General features: G+C 41.7%; 2 protein-coding genes across 3 annotated transcripts; one reads left to right on the top strand and one right to left on the bottom strand.

The window, feature by feature from the left end:
* Window positions 1–5,994: 5,994 nt before the first annotated feature.
* crmp1 (collapsin response mediator protein 1) lies at window positions 5,995–16,000 on the bottom strand. 2 transcript variants are annotated; one of them, XM_026358859.1, is made up of 14 exons: window positions 15,624–16,000; window positions 13,772–13,860; window positions 13,365–13,549; window positions 13,098–13,262; window positions 12,569–12,630; window positions 12,386–12,466; window positions 11,562–11,630; window positions 11,355–11,475; window positions 11,062–11,218; window positions 9,497–9,638; window positions 9,241–9,411; window positions 8,265–8,444; window positions 7,884–8,049; window positions 5,995–7,293 (listed from the first exon to the last, which is right to left on the bottom strand). In XM_026358859.1, exons 1-14 carry the CDS (start codon window positions 15,972–15,974, stop codon window positions 7,202–7,204), a joined length of 2,031 nt encoding a protein of 676 aa, XP_026214644.1. In that variant the 5' UTR covers window positions 15,975–16,000; the 3' UTR covers window positions 5,995–7,201. The 2 variants fall into 2 exon arrangements, with proteins under 2 accessions (XP_026214644.1, XP_026214645.1); XM_026358860.1 differs by lacking the exon at window positions 15,624–16,000 and adding an exon at window positions 14,731–14,866.
* A 1,691-nt stretch (window positions 16,001–17,691) lies between these two features.
* wfs1a (Wolfram syndrome 1a (wolframin)) lies at window positions 17,692–25,662 on the top strand. Its single transcript, XM_026360187.1, has 12 exons — window positions 17,692–17,815; window positions 18,301–18,861; window positions 20,152–20,231; window positions 20,959–21,103; window positions 21,195–21,368; window positions 21,564–21,641; window positions 21,735–21,871; window positions 21,951–22,088; window positions 22,301–22,546; window positions 22,884–23,162; window positions 23,333–23,496; window positions 23,678–25,662. The coding sequence occupies exons 2-12, from the start codon at window positions 18,306–18,308 to the stop codon at window positions 24,867–24,869; spliced, it is 3,189 nt and encodes a 1,062-aa protein (XP_026215972.1). The 5' UTR covers window positions 17,692–17,815; window positions 18,301–18,305; the 3' UTR covers window positions 24,870–25,662.
* Window positions 25,663–25,945: the final 283 nt, after the last annotated feature.

The raw sequence follows: 25,945 nt of genomic DNA, 5'->3' as shown, positions 1-25,945 counted from the left end.
CTCTGAATTCATCTGAGAAATTATTCCAATGGATCTTGTCACCTCTAAGCCTCTGAACAGCAACTGTAGCAGTACATTTGGACCAAATTTAATTTATGCTACACTGGTTTTGCTGATGATGTATTAAAAGTAATAGAAATCAAAAAAGTTACAGCTAATATTATTTCTGCATAAATAACTTATATTAGGCCTCTAGAATCATTAAATGGTACATTAGCTATTAATAAAGACATTCATTATAGCCTATAAACACTTTATATAGTTCCACTGTTGACAAAACAATCGTGAACCTTGGTTCACTTTCTCAGAAACTTTTAACTTGAGATGTTCAAATGATAATGAAGCTAAATTCATCTACTGATAAGGATGATGCGGTGAAGTCAAAAGCTCTAAACCAAGTGAGTGTGTGTAGACAATTTAGTCACCTGTTCTTTCCAAGGTCAAAGATAAACTTTCTATTAGGTGCAACCAACATAACCAAAATCCTTCCATTAAAAGAATGACACACTGATGCTTTTATTTTACTGGGCAATGACAATTTTCACCTGGCTGACACCAGAACGTTTCCTCTTGAATATCACTAAAATGTAGGACATCCATCAACTTAATCTTTGAAAGGTGAATTTTCTGAACTGATTCCCCGCTGGAAGAAAAGTTTTAAAATTCAGAGGGCAATTTGGACTTAGACTTATCAGAAAAATGTTTCAGAGGTGTTAACTGCTGCAAAGATTAGTGTGAAGGACTGGAAATGTCAAAAAAAAAAAAAAAAAAAGTCCCGCAACCTGTACTTCATTTTGTGCCACATTCAACACTGACACCGTGTGGTCAAGAATCAGTATTACTCATTGTTACAAAACGTCCTCTTTTGTCTCCAGTTCATTCTGGTCACAGTGAAGCACAGTTTAATTTGCCTTCTGTGCTTATTCTGTTGTAAAAGACCGGAAAGAGGTTAATGTGGCAAAGTCTGGGAAATGATTATCTATGAGTGAAAGTTCATATTTCAACGTCTTTGTCACATGAGATAGAAAAAAGGGACAATAGGCAGATAATAGATTTACAGTGGGTGTAATTCAGAATAAATCAGAGAAAAATTGAAGTCTGTAGCTCAGCAAATGGCGTGTATGTATGAACCATGTACAGATAGGATAAAGAATGGGGTGACATTTCAAGACAATTTTAGTATGAATCACTTATTATAGTGTATGTGCAGCAAAGGCTCCAGCCCAGACAATACCAGCAAATCAAACTCGTTTTCCATTTTAACAGGCCAGAAAGTTGGTCTGCACTCTGTCACATGCTCGTCACTTAACGCAGATCCCCTCCCGCCTACTAATTCGATTTTTACGAACAATTACAGCTTAATATTCACATCACAGGTCGAATGAATCGTGCTGTTTGAGGAAAGGATTGAAGCAGTTTCTCTTTTAATTGTGTTTTTCTAGGCTGATGGCTTATAACAATCGCACATTTGATTTATGGTTTAGTCGAAATGTCAATTCATGGATTCATGCAGGCCGTATCATTTTGTGTCCTCATTATCCGCAATTAGTATAATGGCTTGTATTTAAATGACAGCATGTGTCATATCCAATAAAAAAATCTGTTTTCAACAAAAAATAATAATTATGGATTACTGACCGGAGTGATAAGTCTTCAGGAAAGAACAGTCTCGACGTTACCGTCCCCCGAGGACCACTTGTTCTAGCCTGAAATAAGGCCATGAAAACACACATAAAAGACAAATCATTAAACCACACAGTAAAAGGTATTAGTCATCTTCTCTGAAATATCAGGTGTCATATTAATCAACTCATACTCATAAGTCATCTCATTAAATTGCTAACCGTAAAAGACTTTGTAAAGAAATCATAGTGTTTCCCCAGATAAATGGACAAAGAGTTGTCTGCACTGCAAATAAAAAAAACTTTGAAGTCTTAATTAGATTCTTGTGGAACAAAACCCCCAATGCCTGTGTATTTTATTGATTTTATAAAGATAGTGGGAAGAAGTTGTCAAGGGAGGTGCCAGATGAAGTAAACCCGAGAATGTTAACCTCCTCGCACGCTGTCCGGTATATCAAATGGTCTTTAGAGATCACATGCTTTCAGGGGGGGGGCTTAAGCAGATTCTGGTTTCTTCTCAGTGAAAGTGAGCTGAAAGTGAAGTGAATTTGAATTACCTTTACATACACAGAGAAGGAACCTTGGGCTCAAGGCTTCAAAGTGAGGAGACATAGCCGTGTAATGTGCTGAAATTCCCCCCTATCTTGCTCATTTGTGCTTGTCCTGTCAAGAGGAAATGTTTTCTGATGTCCGGTCTATAACAGGGTGCTGCAATCCCACAACACCAAAGAAACATTCAGCTCCACTGTAGTGGAGCATAAAGCATTGCAGGTGTGATAAATTGTGTCAGAGTGCTGTGCTCCTGGGTTAAAAAAAAAAAGCCTTGCAGCAGAGGCTGTAAACATCCTTTCTTGCTGATATGCCAGGTGGTTGATGTGAGATTTGATCCTCCCTGTCTTCCTCCGTAGGCTGTCATTTATGTCTCTTCATCTTTTCATGGCCACATCAGCCTGAACTCATCAAAGCTGTGCCATCAGCGTTCTTAGCAGAATAGCGAGAAGTGACACACACACAACAGGGTTTGATGTGAAGACATATCTTTTAGCAGGGTGAAAAATGTACAAGAATCAGCCACAACATGAATTAAGGTGGTGGTGGACAGCGGGCGGCATGAGGCGCCACTCTGAGGCTGTAGACTCATACATGTGATGTGATGACTGTCAATCATGCTGACCCCTGTCTAACCCAACGACTCCACAATCTTTATTACTCTTTAGCATTTTACATCATTTGTCAACTTGGAGCATGTGAATGTACCAGCAATGAGGTTTGAAGGAGGAAATCAAGGAGGAGGCAAGTTGCCAGTTCAGTCTGGTTCGATTTAGATGACGCAAAGTTGAGTAAAGACAAAAATATAAGCAGGAAATTGTTTATATTCACATGAAAGTAACATGCTGTGTGAATGATGAATTGAGGTTTCAGTGGTAAAAAAACAGTGTGCGGTTTGATGAGAAGCAGAACAGCTGGTACTGTTCTTTAAGGGGATCTGATAGAAACAGCTAAATTGAAGTTAATTTATCCATGCAAATTTAGAGTTATAGAATAATAATAATGCATTACTACTATGATAACAACAGGCTAGTCTGATTTAACAGGTAAGACTGGGAAATGTAAATGTAGCAGCGGCTTCTCGAAGGCTTAAGACAAATGCTCTTAGCTCCTGTGTGATTTGTCTACTAGTAAAGAAAATGTGTTTGCTTGTTTGTAGAAAACTGACAGCTCTAAGCTGTAGTTGTGACAGCAGTGATTTGTGGGTAGGCACCAGGAAGCTCCAGTCTGCAATTTAAAAACATGTAATTACCTATACATTTTAGTACACTTTACAAATAACATACTAAAGTATGTTATTATTTTTTTCTTTATACATCATAAAGAAAATGTTTTTAAAATGGGGTCTTTAGGGATGTTTCAGGTATTTCACATCCACATAGACTATGCATTTGCTTTTTGTTTTATCTTAATTGTAGCCTATTTTCAGAGAATAAATATAAAACTGTGAAATTTCACCTTGAGAGCCTCATCGTCTTATATGAAGTTCATATTCACCTAGGCTGGGCCAAGAGTGTCATACTCAGTAAACATCACATGAATTCATCTAAGCCTGCCTTCAGCTTGAATATTATACAGCGTCTGTTCATTTTAATATTAATTTGTTCACATTCTTTTGAGTTGTGATTATGTGTAAATTTGTATAAGAAAAAAAAAGGTAACTGCCCTTTTCCATTACTTTAAGTGTTTAAGTGTTGTTAATGATACAAGAAATCTAAACATCTATTTAACAGTGCCACATTTAGTATTAGAGGCACTTTATTATCTAAGAGCTGATAACCAGTGTCAATTCGACTTTCATTCTAGATATAATTAAAGAAAATCCATCTAAATAAATCTTATTAATGGATTTTGTTTTGATCTCACTCAGAATGTTTGCTATTACATTTTTGCTCTTTTTGCACAGTAACTGCATGCAACTCAGATACGGTCTGCACAGCAAGTACCTGAGGGACCATCACCAGTAAAACATCACAACTAGTTTAGCAATGTGCCTGGATGCAGGGGCACACGCAGGGGAGTCTCAGCCTTGTTATGACCCCTGTTCAAACACACATACACACATAGCCCATGTTTTCTATATCCTTGTTTCATGACATACTGCACGGATCAGTTCATCCTTAACAGCGGAAAGAAATAGAAAGTAAATAGTCTGTGTCTTATAAATAAAAAATATGCATTTGAAGTTGCAATACCCACTGTGAAGATCTAATTTCTATTTAGGTAAAATAAAAATCGTTATAAAAACATTTATTACATATTTTCTTTAGTTTTCTTGTGTGATCTTGAACATTCAAAATACAAAGCCTGTAGACAATCAAAAACAACACCAAGTACAGGTGTGACCTTCAGTGTGTGATAAACTTTGAGAAAAGAGCATTTTGATGTGATACTTCCCATGATATTTATGCAACTGCCACATAAGGAGTGTAAATTAAATAATACAAATTTCCCTTTGAGAAAACTCTGTAAAACAAGCGGCGCCAATCTCCACCTGATGAAACGTGTAAATCAGTTGAGTGATTTAAATTAGCTGCTTTTATTTTGAACTACAGTAAAGTGAAACATTCCTCAGGGACAATTCATGAGTGTACAAAGTGTATCAACGTGATAACAAGCTGACAAGTTTTACTAATGCTACTTCTATAATGTAATCATTATTGCATTAAAAATAGTTTGCATGTGAGAGCGTTTCCTGTGTACAAGTGAAAATGTTGTGTTATGGAAATCACAGCAAGAGCGAAGTTTGATTTCTCTGAGTTCTTGCAGAACAAACTTTCAGCGGTTTACTTTGTAATTTATATATATATATATACATACTGTATAACCATAGTTCCCACATCCTCTTCATGTAGCCTGGCTCGCTAGGGTTACTTGTATAGTAGCATTCCCTGTTCTCATCTCTTGTGCATGAATGTCTTATCCTTGTTCCAGTAGCCCACTTCTAATCAGGTTGCCCTGGTTCCCCAACACCTGATGTGGACCTTGTTGACCTGGGCGACGTCAGCTAAGATACTGCGCAGGACCCTCAAGCTCCCAGGCCTCTGGTAGAGGACCCGAGCTTGAAGGAATAAGACCGCTCCAAGAAAGGGGCGAGTGGGGAATTTTATATATATAAATTTATATATAGAAAGAAGAAAGAAGTCTCTCCTGTCCTTCTAACTGTATTTATTTGCCCTGCAACAACACACAAAAAAATATATATCATCACAGCCTACATTCGATTCTAATTTCATACACATTTGTAATAGTTGAGTAAATTTCCTAAACTTCTATTTTTTACTCAGTTATTTTACTCAACGTCCTTTTCAAGGTGAAGTTTATCTTCTGTTTCCATTTCCATCTCATCTTTCTAGTTCAGAGTTTAAGTTTTCAGTTTCCTTGACACGTGAGAAGAGAAACACATGTTTCACATACCGTATGTGTCTGCAGGATGTCAAGGCTAACACCTTGACAAAGTCCTTGTTTGCATTTAACAACAACAACAACAACAAAAAATGGTATTAATGCAGGAGTGCAGGTGCCTCGTCAGTGTTATGTAAAGTTATGTAAATCAGCCCAGTCTGATATGGAGACAATTTACACTCTCTGTAGGATTCAATTTACACAGCCCTCACTCTTCTATTCTCATTATCATCACAAACTTTTTTTTTTCATTATTGATTCCTGCTAATTGATCAGATACAGTTCATGACTGTAGCCGTCACTGTAATTGTCACTAAAAATGGGTTCTGTCTTACGCATACTATAACTCCAAGTTGTCATAACACATTGCAACACATAATAATAAGTGTTAAACTCTCTGTTTTACCATTGTTTTTGACAACAGTCAAGTCTTTATTGATTATTAGTGGTTGCATTGGAGACAACAACAACAAAAGCAAAGTGGCATTGAGACACTAAATGTACCAAGAAAACACCCAGGTATCCATAACGTTAAAAATAAAAACAGCTTATAAAGGTTCTGAGTGAAGTTTGAAAGAGCAGTGGTGGGAGCTGAAGCCCTTTTACAGCAGTGGGTCGAACATGTCATTACAACAAAGATCTATCTCTGTAGATGTGAGACTGGCAGAAAACTAGCGAATACAGCAAAGTCTTTACTGTGAAATTCGATTATCTAGGTACAGTGTCTTAATATTAGTTTCAACTGCTCATCTACTTTCACACTTTACAGGAGAGCACTGATGCATTTGCATAAAGTACCTGATTATATAGAGGAAGTTGCATTGCTTTTATTAAAGTTCACAGTAAAGTTAAAATCAATGAATGTGTTTCCTTATTTTTAACTTGGTAACAGCTGGTTCCAACCACAGTGAATGTCATTATGTGTTCAAAGCATACATTTACTGATGTAAGAGTACGTTTGTGCTGTTAAATACAATTTAAGTGTTCCTGCACTGTAACAATAAACCACGAGTAGTGCAACATCCAGAGACGTGTCCATGCAATATGTATAACTGAGCCACACTGAAACAAATATTGCTAATATGTTGAAAACCAGATGCAAGAGAAATCTGTTTATTCTACAACCGTCCAACCAGATGGATGGAAAGGAGCACCGTGTCTGAGCAGACCCACACATTAAGACGTGGGGTGTGAGGAAGATTAAGGAAAAAGTCATGCTCACAGGAAGGGAGGTAACATTTTTACATAACACTGGTGTCACAGCTAAGTGCTTAGAGGGGGCTCTATGTGTGTGCATGTGTGTGTGTGTGTGTGTGTGTGTGTGTGTGTGTGTGTGTGTGTGTGTGTGCCACAATCATGAGTTTTTCATCATTTCAAGTGGCTGATTGTAAATCACACTCTTCTTTTACTGGAAGTATACATGTGCTTCTTCTCAGTGACCATGGATTCAAGTCAAGCTGATAAAATCATAAGCGGTCTAATAAGGGTCTAAAAGGAGCATGTCACCATTTATACCAAAAAACACAAAGGTCACTCATTCCAGCGTACTCACACCCTCAGTCATACATATACACTCACGCACACTCAAGAGGTGAACAACAACCACACTGTGCACAGTCGAGTGTTCAACCAAGGCTGGTGATGTTGGAGCGACCACCGGGAGGTGCTACAATACGGTGGCCAGACCGACGTGGGATGTTGTCATCAATCTGCGCCCCTGATAAAAAAAAGACAAAAAAAAAAAATACTGCTTTTATTTCGTTCAATATTACCAATCTAGCTTCTTAGAAAGCTCTCCAGAAGCCATTTGGTGTGCAGTGGCAAGAAAAAGTATGTGAACCTGCATTAATGTTGTCATAAAATGTGATCTGATCTTCATCAAGTCAAGACTATTAACAAACATAATGTGCCTAAAAAAAAAACACACAATAAAATTCAGATCTTTCATGTCTTTATTAAAAACAATGATTATTATGATTCATACACATTCACTGTTTCTTTCCAAAGCTGCTTTGCGACAAGGACAATTGTTAAAAGCGCCATATAAATAAAATTGAATTGAATTGAATTACTAGCAGGTTTCGATGGTTGTCTTAATAAAGACATGAAAGATCTGAATTTGTTTTGTGTTATTTTAGGCACATTATATTTGCTATTTCTTAACTTAGATGAAGATCAGATCACATTTTATGAAAATGAAAACAATGAAAGTTTGCATACTTTTTCTAGGCACTGTATCTGGATATTTATCTAAACTATACAAAGCATCAAAGGAATCACTAAACTGAACAACAGTGCATCTGCTACCTGATAGGCTGAAGTTGGACTGATGAAGATTGCGTATTGGTGGAGGCTGGTGCGAGGTGGGTGAAGTTTTAGCTGACGGAGCAGGAGTAATATATTTGGGGGTAGGCACAACATCATACACAGGGCCGTCATAGATCCCACGAGTAACACCCTGATTGCCTTTCACCTGGAGAAAAAGCACAAAGACAGAGCATATGTTATTTCTTTTCTTCAGAAACAAAATGACCTGCAATCCATGGGAACAAAGTGGATTACATGATTTTTCCTTATGATGTTACTCTGTTACAACAATATACGTATAAGTATAGTAGGAGTGACCTATATTTATACTGTATATTACCACTACTAATACTATATTTACAGTATCTCCGTGTTCTGTACCTGGTTCCTAAACTTGACGCGCTGATAAGCATAGTCTGGGAAGGGCTTGCGGGGAATAAATCGACCAGTGCCCTGCTGAGCCTGCAGCTTGCCATCCTCATAAACCACCCGACCTTGACTCATGACCAGCGCAGGACCTCCACGGCACTCCAGTCCCTCAAAGATGTTGTATTCTGAAGCCTGTGCAGAGAGGTTTACAATACAGTACACAAGATGAAGAAAACTGTAAATAGAGTAACTGAGGGACAAAAGAGAGATTTTTCATTTCCCCCCCACCATTGAGAATGCAGATACTACAAAGGGTCAAGCCCCATTGTGCTATTGCAGAGGGCATTGCATGAAAGGGCTCAATGCATGCAGCAAAATGCAGCATTTGAGAAGATGGGGCTCGTTGCAACAATGTCTATACAGGGGGAGCGTTAGAAAGAGGTTAGCACAGAATGGGTGAGGGGTGAAGAGGGATTATAACCTAAAGCCTGCCTGGATTAGAGCCTTTGAGAGTGGCGGAGCAGACTGAATACATTAACCAGTGTCTAATATCTTCACCACATTGTGTCACATTGCTCACGGGCAAATTTTGTCCCCTGAGGTCTGTCTCTTGAGTTTCAGTATTTAAGTGATGCACCAAGTTAAATCTGTCCCATATCATTTCAGCTACCTTTTAAAGATATAACCTAAATAAAAATGATATATGTGTATATAATGTAATGCATGCATATTCCTACTGCAGACAGTAATGCCAGGCTTGGCAGAATATCACTCAAGCTGAAAAGTACATTTCAGATTTCTCTTTACCTCCTGTGATCTTTCTCTTAGATTTAATCCTATTTCACACCCTGCTGTCTGTCCTATGAAATGTTCCTCGCTGCAGCCTTTCTCCAGACCCTCTTTGTTCTTTATTGCTTCTGATGTACCTATCTCCCCTTTTCCCTCATCCTCTTTCCTTTCCATCTCCCCTATTTTGGTTTGCTCTTACCGACTGCTGGAGTTTGGCAGTGATGGTTTTGACACTATCAGGATCCCAGATGACAATGTCAGCGTCGGAGCCCACCGCTATCCGGCCTTTACGTGGATACAGATTGAAGATCTTAGCAGCATTCGTAGATGTGACTGCCACAAACTGATTCTCATCCATCTTCCCCATGGCCTAAGGGACAGATAAATGGTTGTTTAAAGTGGGAGGCAAAAGTCACACTCGCAGGTACACACACACACACGTTCTCCCTGCTCACCACAGATTTGTCCCAGATGAAACCCATTCTCTCCTCCACTCCATTGGTTCCCTCTGGGATGAGGGTGAAGTCTTCTTTACCAATTGCTTTCTGGGAAGTGCTGTAAGCACAGTGAGCACTGCCCACCACCTGGAGGTCCCCACTACATCATGGCATAAAAATAAATTTCACAAAGATCAGCATATACTGCATAACATTGCAGAGGTTAACCTGCAAACTATTTAATGCAAGCAACAAAGTGTTTGGGATCTAATGGCAATTTAATTTTCTTGTGACCTTTCCTGAAGACAATACTGAATTTCAAGTTTTGTGATAAACACAGAGACAGCTACTTTCACTTTTGTCCACCAGATGTCCCCAGTGTGCATGTGAGGCACAGCACAAGTCATGTAGTGGCCTGGGGCAGGAAAAAAAACAGCTAGCTGATCCAAACAGACTGGTGCAACACAGCTGCAGCACCAGTGCCTAAAGTATTAACTAGTCAACTTAAAAATGCACTGTGTTATCAAAAAGCATCAACTCATGCTGTTCACTTTCTCCTTACTATATAAGAGTCATAATTTAACTGATGAAGAGCTCATAAAAGGTCATTTTCATGATTCCCTAGCTAATGTCTCTTATTCATTTGTTAATTACAGTGATTATTTCATCATCGTGACCTGTGGGATAGTCGTCTCAGCACAGAGAAGATGCCTATTGAGGAGATAAATGGTCCTACTGCAATGTGAGAAAAAGCTATGTTCTTTTGTTTGTGTCTGTGAAAAAGAAACTAAATGCACCCTGTCGTTTCAGCAACAGCAGTATTGCACCACCAGCACGACAGCGCGGACCCGCCTTGAGAAGCAGTTGCAGACGAAGGTTGGAGGAGCAGAGAGGAAGAGTGAAGAGGAGGGAGGCACTTGGTAGTCAAGGCAACAGATGATGAAGGGTTCTAGTTCCTGTGCTATTTATGGAATCGGGGACAGTCAAAAGTGTGCAGCACAATGTTCTGTGCGGTTTGTCTGTCTATATAAGATGTGAACTACGGTTGGTTTGGTGCAATTTATCCATCTTTGTGAGGCATGATTTACAAATCAACTTACCATTATCAATCAACGTACTTTACACTGTGCACAGTTAAAGTTACTTCAGAAAAATTTCGAATCATCCATTATTAAGTGTCTGTCATCTCGTTCTCTCCGCCCTTGTCTTGTCGTGCTCATTCACCTTCGCTCCATCTGTTCTTTTTCACCGAAGCTGGTCTGACAATATTCCTTACACATCAGCAGCTGCTTGTGACATGAATACCAAACAAATATCTAAGAGCGAACAGGGACAGTTAGATCCTTGCAGGTGTCTCATTTGGTGTCACCCAGCTCATTTGCATTTCACTTTGTGCAGAGGTTATAGCTAAATTAAGCACTTTGTTTGACCTCCCTCTATCTCATTTACTGTAGAAAGCTCTCTGTATGTTCTAGTATGAAATATACTATATGCTGCATATTTCTTTCAGGCTCCCTAGACCACCATTGTTTAGTGAACCATGTGCATTCACTGATGAATGGATGAAAAGGATTAAGATGTACCAAGACAGCAGCGTGTGGAGATGATCTGGAGTAGTGGGATCAGGACTCAAAGGCGGAGAGGTCACATAAGCAGCCGCTTTGGCCCAGTTCTTGCTCCAATAGTGAGAACCATCAGTGGCCAGACTGGCGGTAATTGGCTCCCCAAAAACTACAGAACCTGGATACAAAAATATAAAAATATAGTTCACGTCAATAAACACAGGAAGAGTTATTAAAGTAGAGTCAAATGGATGCAATGGTTCAAAGCTGGTGAAAAAAAAGGTCAGACAGTTATTGAAAAGACAGAGGCTGACCTTTCCTCCGGGCCTGGGTGATTGTGTCAGCTGCACTCTTGCTCATCACCTTAGTGATGTAGACAGGACAATTCACACGGTTACCAAGAGTGATGGCCCGAAACACCGCCTCAGCCTCCAGCTGCATGGAAAGGAAGCAAAGCACTTATAAAACGGGCACAGTGGTGGTGGAATAGCAGACGACCAGCCAGAGTTTACGAAAATCACCTCTTCAGGACGACTCAGAGGATGGCCTTCAGGCCCGGTGATTCCCATCCCAAGGATTTTTCTCTGTTCCTAAACACAAACGAACACAACAGCAGCTGTCACCATCACATGCACTATCGGTACGTAGCGTCATGTTACACCCACAAAACTGGTATCTCATGTATGTGTGAATGTAAAATGTAAATCTCTTGGGCTGTCGTTTTATCAAAGGAAATGAAGCGTGCATTATTATCTTAAAATACCAATGCACGGCGGGGAACACGTGCTATTGTGCTTTTAATTAATGAGCTTCTGACAGTTCTGTCTGGCGCAAAGAACAGTTAAAATGAAAAACCCACCCCTTGCATGGTTTCATTATTTGCTCTGAGAGAGGTTGGTGCCTCTACAGTTTTTTCATCATCCCTCTCTCTATTTCCATTAGAGTTAGCTTAACAAGTATGTCATTATAATTCATCATCTCTCCCATTATAATTCCTTAACCTCATTTATCTATCTCATTATATAGATCACGGTTTTCGCCTAATTGTCTCCTTAATCAGGACTATCATCTCCATGACGATGACTACCATTTTTCATCACTGCTGTCAGCATTATCAGCACCTTCACCATCTTAATCACCATTACATTGTCATCATTAGTATAATAACAGCAAGGGTGGCCTAAGATAAACCTGTCATCCTCAACTGCTGCAGCAGCAGCAGCATAAATCCTTTCTCTCTCGAAAGAGTGAGAGTTATGTAACAAGAATATCTACCAGCTGCAGTGGAGGTTGCATATAACTATAAAGACGGAGGCAAAAATAGAGGAGGTGATGTTGCACTTACCTGAGCGATCAGGTCTCCGTTTTCAGCGTGAACTAACACGACAGCACCCAACTGCTTCAGGAAGGAGAAAGCCTCGTAGAGCTAAAAGACAGCGACGAGCCCAAAGAACAAACAGAAACATATCAATTAGCTCCTATTTTTACGTGGGGACATTAGAGCAGGATTCGTGATTCTGAAGCACACCTGAGAATCTGTCATCTGGTACAAGTCCTTATAGGCCATGAACACTTGGAAGGAGTTGATACCTGACAACAATGAAAAAAAAAAAAAAGAATGTATTCATGACTCAAAGGTGACAAGGAGAAATTCAGCACGTGCAGCGTATGCAGAACGTGTTAATATCTTGCATCTGAGCCAAGAGTAACAACTCTACCGTTTCTAAAGGGAAACTGGTCACAGGAGCCGCTGCTCTAGTGCTGTTGCTGCAGTACTTTGTAGTTGCCCCAGATGAAATGTGATTTTTTTTACTTAAAACAGCTTACAAGCTAAATGTATACACTGCCACCAAGATAGTGCTGTAATGAGAACAATGCAGCTTTCTGCTGTCCCTTCACTGTAAGAGGATTCAGCACTTGGCCAAATTGTTTCTAAATCTGTCCCTATTGTTCTTGTGAAATGGCTCCAAAAAGAGGATGAATGTGCAACTGATACCCGAATTACAGCAATGACTACAATAATAAATAAATAACAGAACGACCAAAAACGAACAGACCTTTTTCTTGCACCAGCAGCTCCAACTCATCTTTAACAGTGTCGTTCCACTGGGGGATGTCCACGTGCAGGGAGTAATCACAGCATGCCTTCTTGTCTGCAGCCTCCTGCCAGTGCTCAAACGCCTCCAGCAGACTGTCCTCGGGCTGAGGGGTCACGTGGTCAACTGAGAGGTGAGAGGGGTCGAAGGTTAAAATGGAAAGAGTGTGTTAATGTGGTCACAGGAGTCGGTTGAGTATGCTGCATGCTTCTAGGGATCCATACTCACTGATCATAGTAGTGCCTCCAGCAAGTGCGGCCTTGGTGCCCTGCAGGAAGTCATCAACAGGCTGAGTACCCAGGTAGGGCTTCATCAGGCAGGTGTTGACATCGATCCCCCCTGGTATCACCATGAGGCCATTGGCTTCAATCACCTTGACACCCCCCGGAACAACCAGATTCTCCCCCACCTGCCTGCCAAGGTTCAGATCGATGTTGAGATAAAAGAGTGATGGATGAAACGTGGGAGTGAGGAGATGATGTGAAAAGATATATCACCATCACAGCGGGGTTGTGAAGAATGAGGGTGTAGAAAAGGTCATAAAAAAGAATTAGGAAGTGAAATATTGATGTACTCAAATCACATATGTTTTGCCTCTGCAATCATTTGACATAATCAACTCCTCATAGACGCACTTGATGAGCCCATCCTCGATGTAGACATCTGCATAAAGACTCTGGTCATCATTGACCACTCGCCCTCCTTTGATCAACAGCCTCTCGCTCTGCAGGGGAGCAGTAAGAAGAGAGAGAGAGAGAGAGAGAGGGAGAAAGAGCAAGAGGGGCTGAATTCAATCCTGACTTTATGATGTATTGCACCAGCGTGCATCAGTTATGTAATCCATGACCTTATAGCAATATAATGACACCTGGATGGAGTCTCAGAACACCTGAAATGTCTCAGTAACATTGATTGTACAGAATACTGAACATTTGGAGACACAGTGGTAAAACAAGTGCATTTTTTTATCAGAGGCTGTGTCCACACCCTTCACCACTGTGGATGGTGCCTGGCAACAGCATCTGGAAGAAGTTTTTGTCTCCATGGTAACCAGTGATCATCCATGGTTCCAGATGATGGTAGCTGACAGCTCTGCTGAATTGTCAGCATCTTTAACCAATAAGGACGCCTGCAGTTTTGGTTTTTGACACCGTCATACATTTTAATGCCTGTAGCGTCTGAATGTGCGCGTGGATTCGCTTTGCATTTGATGATAGATACGTCTTTCTGCAGGATACGTGCTTTTCACACGAGCTGGCTGAAAATGGCATCACCTCCGTTCTGGTTTACGAAAGTCTTTTGTTTCCTGTGCGATTCCTGATTTCCTGACCGTCACGCCAACCGAGTTAATCCCTCTGACAAGCGGCGAGATTACACAACACCGTCCAGCCCCGGGGCGAGAATACGCGCTCGATCCGACGCACGGACGCAGAGAATTGTCACCTCTCTGTCTTAGGTTTGCTGTTTCAGGCTGGAGAAACATTAGAGGGGGACTTCTGTCCTTTACAGCCTCACTAAGAATTGAATCTCCTCTATGCACACAAGCGCATACAGCGTCTTCGGCCAGCGCCGCTGACCAGGCCGAGTCTCTTACCGTCAAATGGGGGATGTTGTTCTTCCCCTGGTAACTGATCCCAGACATGCTCACAGTCTCCAGTCCAGCGCCCTGCGCCACGCTCTGCGCCCCTTTGACTTCCCCGAAAGTGTGTTGGTTTTTGTTTCCGTGTGTGTGTGTGTGTGTGATAGAGAGAGAGAGAGAGAGAGGGAGAGCGATGAATCCGCCGCCGTACGGCTGCGTCACGGAGCGCGCACCGTGACAGACAGGTGACGATCCTGTGCGTGCGTGCGCGCGTCTTAAGCGTCTTCCAGGCACCGACAGCGACGGTTGCGAGCGCCCTCACACCCCGAACACACACACACACACACACACACACACACACACACACACACACACGAGCCCATACATACATGCAAACAGCTCACGTGACCACATGAAAACAATACGCTGCCCGTCGCTGTCCAGTTCAGCACCACGAGCTCAGCGGCGCCCGACGCACAGCGCGTGCCCACGTTCATTTGCATATATATATATATATTTTTTTTTGCATATTATTATTTGAGCTACTTATAAAATGGTCAAACTGGTCAAATGGACAAAGTTGATCCTTTCTGCAGAGTGCAGCTCTCCAGCCTCACTCCTGATGGGTGGATTCATCCATTTGAACCGTTCTAGTTGTGTTCTTCCCAAACTGGGCCATTTTTCCCACTAAAAATAAATTATTGAAATATTTATAAGCCACGTTCAGCCAATCAAAAATAACCCTCATTGTTCTTTTCCCTGTAAGTGGGCCGACAGTCTTCCACCAGCTCTCGGGGCCTGTGCTGCACCTTATATGGCCTGTATTTCTACAGGAGCCTGGTTATAAACGAAACATCAACATTTCAACCTAAAAAGCCAGACAGTGAGAAAGACACCGGCTCTCCCACCTCTCCATTCGCGCTCTCCTTCCCTGATGAGTACTTTATCTCGGAGCCGGTGCGCGCCTCGTCGCTCTCCACCGGTGAGTCGGTCTGTGACGCCGCCCGGGTCTCGCTGGGCGTCTTGCCGATGGGGTCACCGGTCTCCAAAAGCCTCTCCCGGCTCCCGCTTCTCGGGGTGCGGCTCCCTTTCCTCCCCACCGCGTAGTTGTCGAAGTCTATGGTCTTGCTCTCAAACGCCCCCTCCACGGAGCTGAACATCCCGTACGTCTTCCTCTGGTTCGGCCCCGTGGTGATGGGTCCAGCCAGGTAAACAGGTAGCTCATCCTCCCTGTTCCACTGCCTCCTACAGTCAGACATCGTGGCTTCCACGGAGGACGCGGACTTCTCCCAGTCTGAAGTGATGGGGACAGGCAGCCTCGCTTGTTTTACGTCTAACCGGGTCACAGTCCCGCCTCTCGGGCAAGCGCACTCATTGGATGCTGTGAACTGTGAAGCGCAGCTCTCTCCGGGCTACCTAAGACTCCCTCACACACACACACACACACACACACACACACACACATAAAACAGTGAAATGATGCAGTGCTCCAGTTTTATAGGAAGAGTGGTGGTGTGTCAGTGCAAACTAGTTTTAGTTAGATAGTCAGATAACAACAGCAGAGGTTAACCACAAACACAATAATAAACGACTCTGGGACTTTGCCTCCCTCTTTGTGTTCGTTTCTCTGTCACCCCTCTCCCTCCCTCTCTATCTTCTTTGTAATGTGGGGGTTGCGTATGAGCGAGTCACATCAGCGGATTAAACCAGACTGTGCCACGTTTTAACCCACATCTGGAGGGGTACACAGATTAACAAACAGTACATTCACAGCTTTGGCCACAAAAAAGGAGCTGGTGAGACCTGGGTGAGCTGTGGGAAGCAGGGGGTTTTATCTCCACTGGGCCCAAGCAGTGACCTGGATGTTCATGAGATGCTTGCTGATGCACACATGAGAGTTAAAATCTTGTTGCAGTTGGCAACAGACTGTCATCCTCAATGCTGGAGAAAAAAAAAGGCAAAGGAGAGAGAGTGCAAAGCTGGGAGCTGTCTGTTCAGTGCATTGCACGAATATGACCACAGTTTGGCACTATGAAACAAGCAAGCTATCTAGATACTGCTCATATAGCAGCAGATTTATAGGATACCTATATACTCCATATCACATGTTGTGAGAATCATTGCAACACTTTTCAGCAATGGTACAAATCATATTCATAAACAATACGTAGGTAATAAGTAAAGCATGCGTGATACAAAGACTGAATTAAAGCCTGATGCTTTGTGGATTTATACGTTTATATGAATGAGTGATGCACAATGTACAGATGTACAATAAAAACTGCTTTACACCGGCACATCGTCAATGTGCTACTGTTTTAGTTTTCCTACATAAAAAAAGGTCTTATTCCTTAATTTGCATTAATTATTAGAAATGCTTATTTGCCATATTTTTTACCTTTGAAAATGTGTCAAACACATCTGGATTAGAGCTGTACATACAAGTTTTTAACCTCTAACTCAACTGTATTTGAAAACCACAAAAAAGTAGTTAGCAAATTTTAGAGCATGTACTTAGGAACTGGAACTTCAGTAAATACTTGGAAGTGGTACTTCAATCTGTGGTGAAGTACATTTTTAATATGCATGAAGTAATAACATAAACTCTGTAATTTCAACTGAATTATCATGCATTTCCTAAGCGACTGGTGCCATATGGGAGAGAGGCCGGCCATGATTAAGAAAGGCTCTTGACCTGGAACCCCATAATCTACTTAAATACTGGAACCATTCAGTTCAAAACTGCACATGCAGCCTCACCGGATTTCAATCACCTATTGTTTTAAAGCTTTTTTTTTAATACAAATTATTCTTATTATATTATTTCAGAATAAACAGAATAAAAAATGAGAGCTTGGCTATTTAATAGAAATGTATTACCCCATATGGGGAGTATATTTTGAGAGGGTGGGTCACTAAGTTGTGGTGTTGTTTATAGACCGGAGACATGAGAGTTTAACCACAGCCAGTGTGCGTCTCTGGTTTCACAGAGCTGTGCGGAGCGGCGGCATGGACCCCAGCATGGACAACAGACACAACATTTAATTTCAGGAGAACAGTGACTGCACATTTTGAAGAAATCTGCTCATTTAGTTGCCAAGTAAGACGTTCTCCTTTATGTAATTTTACTATTGACTTGTGTAAACTTACTGTCGAGGATGTGCTTTGTCATGGAGTTCAGAGTTCCTGAATACTCGAGGAGTGTCTTTGCAGGGCGAACAGCTCAGATGCCAAGCTATGGCACGGAGTGATTACAGTGTTGTCACAACTAATAAATAATATTCTAAGTTTTGTTTTTGGAATATTTAGATTAGATTACATTAAGATTTAATTTGCCACTTTGTCATTTCAACAGGTTTTTTTTTTTTCTAATTACCTAGTATTGTCTTTTAATGCTGTTTTTATTTCACTGCTGTCAAAACCTTCCTTTCCACTTGCAAAGGAAACTTGTTATATTTTAATGTCTCGTCTGTTTTTTTCACTCACATGACTCACCACTGAGGATTTCTGTTTTTTTTAACTGTAGTATTTAGTCAGACGTTACATGATAGTATATTTACTTATTAATTAACATTTTTTTCTCAGGAAAGATGCAGAAGGATTTCCCATCAGCACCCACACCTCTCAACACACAGGGGTCATGGCCTGTCCTGGATGGACCCTCTCATCCCTCCCCCACACAGATTCCTCTCGCACCCTTCTCCAATAACCCATCTGCTGCACCGTCTCAGGCCTCCAAATGTCCAACCTCCACAGGATCTACTACAGAATATCCCTCTCCACAGTCTATTCAAACCACCTCCGAGCCAAAGCCCTCGTCTTCTGCTCATGTGTCCTCTAAAACAGTTCCAGTGAAACCCTCCTCTCCTCCTACAAATCAAACAACAATTAATTCTTCTCCTAACCCGTCTACACCTCAAATCTCCAAAACCTCATCATTTTCCAAGCTCACATCTGCCTCCAACTTGGCCTGTAACACTCCATCAGGTCCCCCTCCAGTTTTGTCCTCTACCGCTTCCACCACGTCGACTGCTCCTTCTTCCACCGTCCCAGTGAAGAGGACGTTTGCCTCTATGGCCAAGAAGGTGATAATACAGGAAAGACTCAGGAAAGCAGAGGAAGAGGACGCCGTTGATGAAGACGAAGGTAAGCTCAGGTGACGTCGCAGACCGCTACCTCATTGCTGTGTAGAGGTGATAAGCCTCATGCCATGTTGTGGAATCTCTTTCCATGTGTAGCAGAGTAACCCTGCACTTGGATGAGCATCTCTCTTGGCCAGAATGAAGAGGTAATCTAGCTAACGTTGTTTTTTGTTCTAATCCTGTGGTGCAAAACACACTGGGCTGCACTTCAGAATAAAAGGTGATACATGGAGCGCCTCAGTAGCCGAATGGTTACAGTGCATGCCATGTAATCACAGTGTCGCCAGTTAAGGTTTGGCAGGAGACCTTTGCGACATGTCATGGCCCCCTCTGTCTTCTCCTATAATTCCTGTCTTTATATTAACTCTGTGAAATAAAAAGAAAGTAAGAAAAAGCAAAAATACTTAAATTACATGAATAATGACTAAAATAAATTCAGCAAATTAGATGAAACAAGACATCTTTATCAGTGAGGAAGGCTGTTTGTTAGACCACTGGTATTGTAATCCCCTGCATATATCACTCTTCATATCAGCAGCTCTTCTTACTGTATGAATGGCAGGTGAGGAGTAGTGACTATGCAAACATTCAGCTATCTGGACTCTTCATTCACATTTCTGGTTTTGGTTCAAATGTGTCTCAATAACTATCAGTTTCATTGTTGTGAGATTTGGTGCACAGGTTTATGTCCTGCTCGAGTTGAGTCCTTGAGCCTACCAATCTGCACGGTGACACAACGTCTTATTTAGGTAACTTAATTGCTAATATTGTTCACTAACTTAAATGTTGTCACAATGTTTACTTTCAGAGCTACTGAAAGTGTAACCAGCGCACTGGTTGGACCTAAAAGATGCAAAATTCCAGGTGCATGAGACGAATATTGCTACAGGCATAGAAACTGAACCCCTTTGTTTAAAGGAAGTGTTACAAAACGTTATGCATTCAACAAGCATTTGTGACAAAGGACATACAAATAAACACATTGTTGATGGAGCTCTAGAGGTCGTGTCACAGGAAATCTGCATAGACATACAGAGACATTTGAAAAGAAAAACCCAGTCACATCTGCTCCACTTCTTATTTTGTGGTTTGCTCACATTACAGGATGAGATTACAGGTGGTGTTCAGACATTTCTGGATTTAAATAAATTATATGCAAAAACTGGGTCACACTAACCATTCAGTATAATTGGACAGCTATACATGATTGACAGCAATGACGTTGTACAATCAAACAGAGTTCTTTCATTGATTAGGAGCGAATTATGCATATTTAAGTTGTCCTCTCCTCCAGATGAAGAACCAGAGGAAGAGCTGTCTGTGGAGCAGATGGAGGAGAAGGCCAGAGCTGGTGATGCCAGAGCTCAGACCCGGGTGAGAGAAAGCACATAGCACACAGAGTGGCACATGGTGTTGTTTTTTGTCCTGCTCGGTGACTCAGTCTGGGTGTGAGGACGCATCTATTTTTGTCCGCTGATCCCAGACCTTCAATATTAGGCACAAATTACTGTGGCACATATTAACATAATCCCAGTCTTGCAGCATTCACAGACCAATAATTATAATAATAAAAAAATGATTGCTAATAAGCAGATGTTTATGATTTCATTCTCTCTGTCTGTAACACAGACAGCACTTATACAGTGCTTTTCTACAGTACCGGTACTCAAAGTACTTTTACACTGTGCCCCACACAAGCACACACACAGATGGCAGAACTGCTATGCAGCTGACCTGATTCACCAGGGGCAACTTGGGGTTCAGTGTCTTGGATCCATATCCAAGGACACTTGGATGTGCCGAGAATCAAACCACCAATCCCATGACTTGGACCTGTCTTCTAGCAGAGAAGTAACCAGTGTATGTTGTGGGACACCGAGCAAATTATAGTATTGTAAAGTCTCTGTGTCACACAGAAGATAAAGCAGCTTGTCCACTAACTGCAGGTTTGGCGTTTTGATTCAAGGATAACCTGGTCCACATGTCAGAGTATCCTTGGACAGAACACTGATGCTCTTAGTGTGTATAAGGTTTTATGCATAATTAGACTTGACAGACCCTGAATAAATCATAATTTTTCTACCTCACTCTCATGATTTAGCTGGGACAGCACTACTTGATTCTTGCTGAGGAGAAAGACACAGAGTTAAATAACTGTCTGGCTGTTAATTGGCTGATTAAAGCAGCCAAACAGGGAAGAAAAGGTGCCGCAAAAATACTGCAACGCTGCTGGATCCAGAAAAAAGGTAATGTTACAGCATTTAATGCATGCATGTACACGTCTCTGTTTTTCTGTTTGTGTTTCTAGTTCCTTAACCATACCTCATTGTCTACCAGGAATCAGTCCAGAGAATGAGGCTGATGTGCGCAAGTTGTCAACAGAAAGTAAATTTGAGCAGGCAGTGCGCAAAGCAGCCATGATGATGTACTGGAAGCTCAACCCAGAGAAGAAGGAGAAGGTGGCTGTGACTGAGATGCTGGAAAATATCAGCCAGATCAATGCTGTGCCAGGTAGGAGGCACATATACAGCCCTCTACATGTGTACCCCAGACTCCCCAGAATGCTGTAGCATGTTAAATATATCACACATCGCCCTTTGTGATTTCAGTGTTTGCAGCTGTCATGGTGAGCAGTATCACATTACATGCAGACATGCAGCACAACATTTCTAACTCACTGCTGCTGTGGTCACTCCTCACCAACAGGTGGCACTGCTGGGAGGATTCCTGGCCCAACCTCAGGCCAGACCCAGAAAGTACTGGAGAGCATGGTCAGCAATGAGTGTAAGTGTTCAGCCGGCAAGAGAGAGGATATAGGGAAGAGGGTGTGTATTGAGTGTACAGCTGGATATAATAACCTGTAATGTGTCTTCTCAGCCCAACAGCTGGTAGCTCTGGAGGACTTTGTTGAGATGACAAAACATTATGCACAAGGTTTTGTCCCCCCTGCACCCGAACATGAGAGCCAGGCCGCAGCCAAGACTGAAAGCCCGACACCTCATGACAGTGGGGAGGTAAAAAAAACATTAAATCTGAAATGTAACAACACAAATTCAAATTATTTCTTAATATTATTTTGTGTATTATTTGAAGCTCAAGACTGAGTTAGTCCCATCAGGATGCAAGAAGTCCCAAAAAACCTCCTGGGGTTTTGGCCGCAGTGGCATGATGTTGGATGCTAAACAGAGTGGAGCAATAAGTAGAGCCATGGACATGAAATCACGCCTAATGGTATCTCAAACAGATGGACTGTTACAATTGTTCTTTATTTTGTAGATGTTGTTACTGTTGTTGTTAAACCATCTTAATGTTATATAATTACATCATGCTATTGATTGATTGATTGATGCTGAATATTATAATGTAATCATCTTAATTGCATTTGCTTGTTTTGCATGTTAATGTTTCTGGTCTCTCCTTCTATTTGTCTGTCATCACTTCAGATGCTGCAGTACCCGCTGCACGCCATTGTGGAGATGAAGGAGCACCTGGTCGACTGGGCGTCACGAGCCGGCGTCCAGTGGCTGAGCACAATCATCCCCACGCAGCACGTCAACGCTCTGATTTTTTTCTTCATCATAAGCAACCTGACAGTTGACTTGTTCGCTTTTGTCATCCCGTTGCTTGTGTTCTACCTTTCCTTCGTCTCCATGATCATCAGCACGCTGCGTATTTTCCAGAGCAGTAAGGTGAGTGGGAATTGGCAGCTTTGTTATTCTTAAAATTCTAAATCCAGGTGTGTTTAAGGTTTTGGTTTTTTCATTTTACTTGCCTATTTGCTGTGCCTTTAGATGAGGACACTGGAGATTTCCCTATTTGTCTGTTGGTTTTTTAATGCAGCGATTTCACTTTTATTACTACCAAACATATTTTACATGAAATATCTTTGGTGGATACAAACCTTGTGACTTAAAAGTAATCATACTCATGTATTTATACTAATAACATTTATGTGTGGATGCATATATTGTAATTGCAGATGCCTTTTATTTATTTCTTTTTCCCTTTTTTTTCTATTTTTTCCAGACATGGGAAAACTTCAGAGCTCTGACATCTTTGCTGACACGTTTTGAACCTGGGCTGGATGTGGAACAAGCGGAGACCAACTTTGGCTGGAACAACCTAGAGCCGTATCTCTATTTTATCTTCTCCGTTTTCTTTGTAATCTTCTCCTTCCCCGTGGCCGATAAAGGCTGGATCCCCTGTTCTGAGCTTTCTACTGTGGCCATCTTCTTCACTGCAGTCAGCTACAAGAGTCTCAATCCCACTGCTGCGATGTATGCACGCCGAGCAATGCTCATAGAGGTCAGTGTAGATATACCAACAGCATACCTGCAGGTTTTATAATGATTTTCTACCTTTAAAGAGGCCAAATAGTTAACACAATAAACATATTTCATGTATGTGACAATGACACATTAATAAAACAGTTCCCTGAAGGTTTTGTAAAATTTTTTTGTATGTGTACTTTCCAGGTAGCATCATCTTTGTGTGGCCTGACCCAGTTACTGCCCGAAAACATGACAGTGCTTCGTTTCCTGGGACACACTTTCGCCACAGTGCCACTGGGGAAGTCAGTGGTGCTGAAGCTCAGTCTTCCTTGCCTGCTTTATGTTTACCTCTTCTACTTGTTGATCAGGTGAGAAGGAGCATTTAGGGCCCAGGATGTGTTTGATGAACATACTGTGGCTTCACACACTGGATTGTGTCTGTGGGATTTAGCTCAGCATATTTCTGAATAGTTGTGTTGATGCTTTCAAACCTTATAAAATTACTGTCTTCAACATTTCTACTAAACTACTGTTTACTTTCACCTTCAGCATGGCAAGGATACGCGGTTTCCGGGGGACTTACTGTATCCTGGTTCCATACCTTGTGTGTTTCATGTGGTGGGAGTTCTCCGTCGTGCTCCTTCAGAGTTCCTCCGCCGTGGGTCTAATCCGCACCTGCGTGGCCTATTTTCTCTTTCTGTTCGCACTACCTGTCCTGGCATTCGGCCTCGCCATCATGCTCTTCATTCAGCTCTTCAAGTGGTTCCTCGAGCTGGAACTGACCAAGATGATCGTGACCCTCGTAGTGTGTGCGATACCTGTCACCCTGCGGCTCTGGACACGGTTCAGCACGTCCATTCTGGACGTCTTTCGCTCACTGACACACCGAGGCCCCGTCAAAGTCATCTTACTTTGTATCTCTTTGGTGATATTTTTCTTTGCCACCTATGTGTATCATGCAGAGGGACAGAAGGTCTACAACTCCACACTGACTTGGAGCCAGTATAGTCAGGTATGTGGGCCCCCGGCCTGGGAAACTAACGGCATGGCCCAGACACAGATCTTCTGTAGCCACCTGCATGGACACAGAATTACTTGGACTGGGCGTTTCAAGCATGTCCGTGTGGCCGAGACAGAGAATGGGGCGCAGTCTGTCATTAACATGTTGCCAGTGTTCATGGGCGACTGGCTGCGTTGCCTGTACGGACAGACGTATCCCAAATGCGAACCAAAGAACTCTACAGTTGCAAACGTAACAGCTGCAGATTTGGCTGCCAGTTCTCCATCAGCTACAGTTTCACTGCCCGTTCTGCTCCAAATGCAAGAAGAGGAAGAACTGTGTCAGATCAAGGCCCTGGCGAAACACACCTGCCACGTCAAGCGCTTCGACAGCTACCGATTTGAGGTGACGGTGGCGATGATAAGTGATGGAAATGTTGAGAAAGAGGACCCAGCCAGAGATATAGTCCTAATGGCCAGCCACGAGTTCAGACAGGTTCTGCTTAATCTGAACCCTGGCAATTTAGTGGAGTTCAGCACCAAACTGGAGGGTCGGCTTGGAGCCAGAGCTCCAGCCTTTGAGTTGAAAGCGATCCGCTGTCTAGACTGTGTGTCTTCACTGCTGACTGGAGACAGACAGGTGAAGATAGAAAGGAACTGGAGACGCACCACAATGAGAGCCCTGAAGTTTGCGTTTGATTTTTTCTTTTCTCCGTTCCTGTCTGCAAAAATAACTGCCTAATAAAAAAGTAATAATTACTTGTTTATCTTTAGGAGTTCATCCTGCCCCTTTCTCGTGAGGTTACTATTATTAATGTGCCTGAAAGTATTTTTTACAATTAGATCTGACATGGATCTAAAGCTCATACTGACATTTAAACTAGGCGGTGTCTTGGAATGAATATTTTGATTTTATAGTGATGATTTTTTATAGTGCTTTTTGATATTTTATGCGTTTTCAAAACATACTATTACTATTACACTTGATTAGCTTCAAAAGCAGTTCAAGAATGATCAGATGTCAACTCTGTCTTTAGATTAATTATCAGGTCTTGTTGTGTTTGCATCCAAGAGCCTGTAATTTGATTAAATGGAAGCTAATGACGAGTACTGGCCATCACTGAATATCCAGACATAATGCAGATTTATTCAAAATAAAGTATTTTCAGAGTGAGTGAGCTAGATTATGTTTGTATTAAAGAATTCTTGTTGTATGGTGAATATGTTTGCACGTACAGAATGTGTGTACTTTTTTGTGGTCTTAAAACTTCCTGGTCTTCATCTTTTTCTTTAATCATGAGATTTGCCTTTGCCTTGAGCTACAGTGCACATACTGTCAAATGACATTTGGAAAGCCAATATGAAACAATGACCCATTATTTTAGGTTAGCAACGAGCATGTTCACGGTCATGTCAACTTGATCAAGTAGGCAGCTGAAGTCTCAGGGTCAGGAGGACAGAGTATCCATGTTGACCCACGTCCAGTGGTTTTAATGTTGTGGTTGATCGGTGTATGTTAACTGTAACAATTAATGGCGAAGTCTGTATACTGTGAATTTTTTGTGCCTTTTACTTTCTGTGCAACCACTGTGAATTAAAATGTTTGACTTTGAAACCAAATCCCTCATGCATGGTTTTATTCAGATTCATGGTCTGTATGTGTTTTCGCTATAAGAGAAAATGAAAACCACACATTTGATCTGATTGTGTTATTTTATTAATGCACATTCCTTTCATTCACCTCAGTTATGTTTTCTTGTATCGATACAGTTTTCTTTTTTTTTTTTAAGTATGATAGATATACACGCTAGTAGCACT

This window comes from Anabas testudineus, chromosome 1 (genome assembly GCF_900324465.2).
Source record: "Anabas testudineus chromosome 1, fAnaTes1.2, whole genome shotgun sequence".
NCBI classification, from domain to species: Eukaryota; Metazoa; Chordata; class Actinopteri; order Anabantiformes; family Anabantidae; genus Anabas; species Anabas testudineus.
Note: the sequence above shows the minus strand (reverse complement) of the source record. Positions and strands in the feature narration are given on the sequence as shown.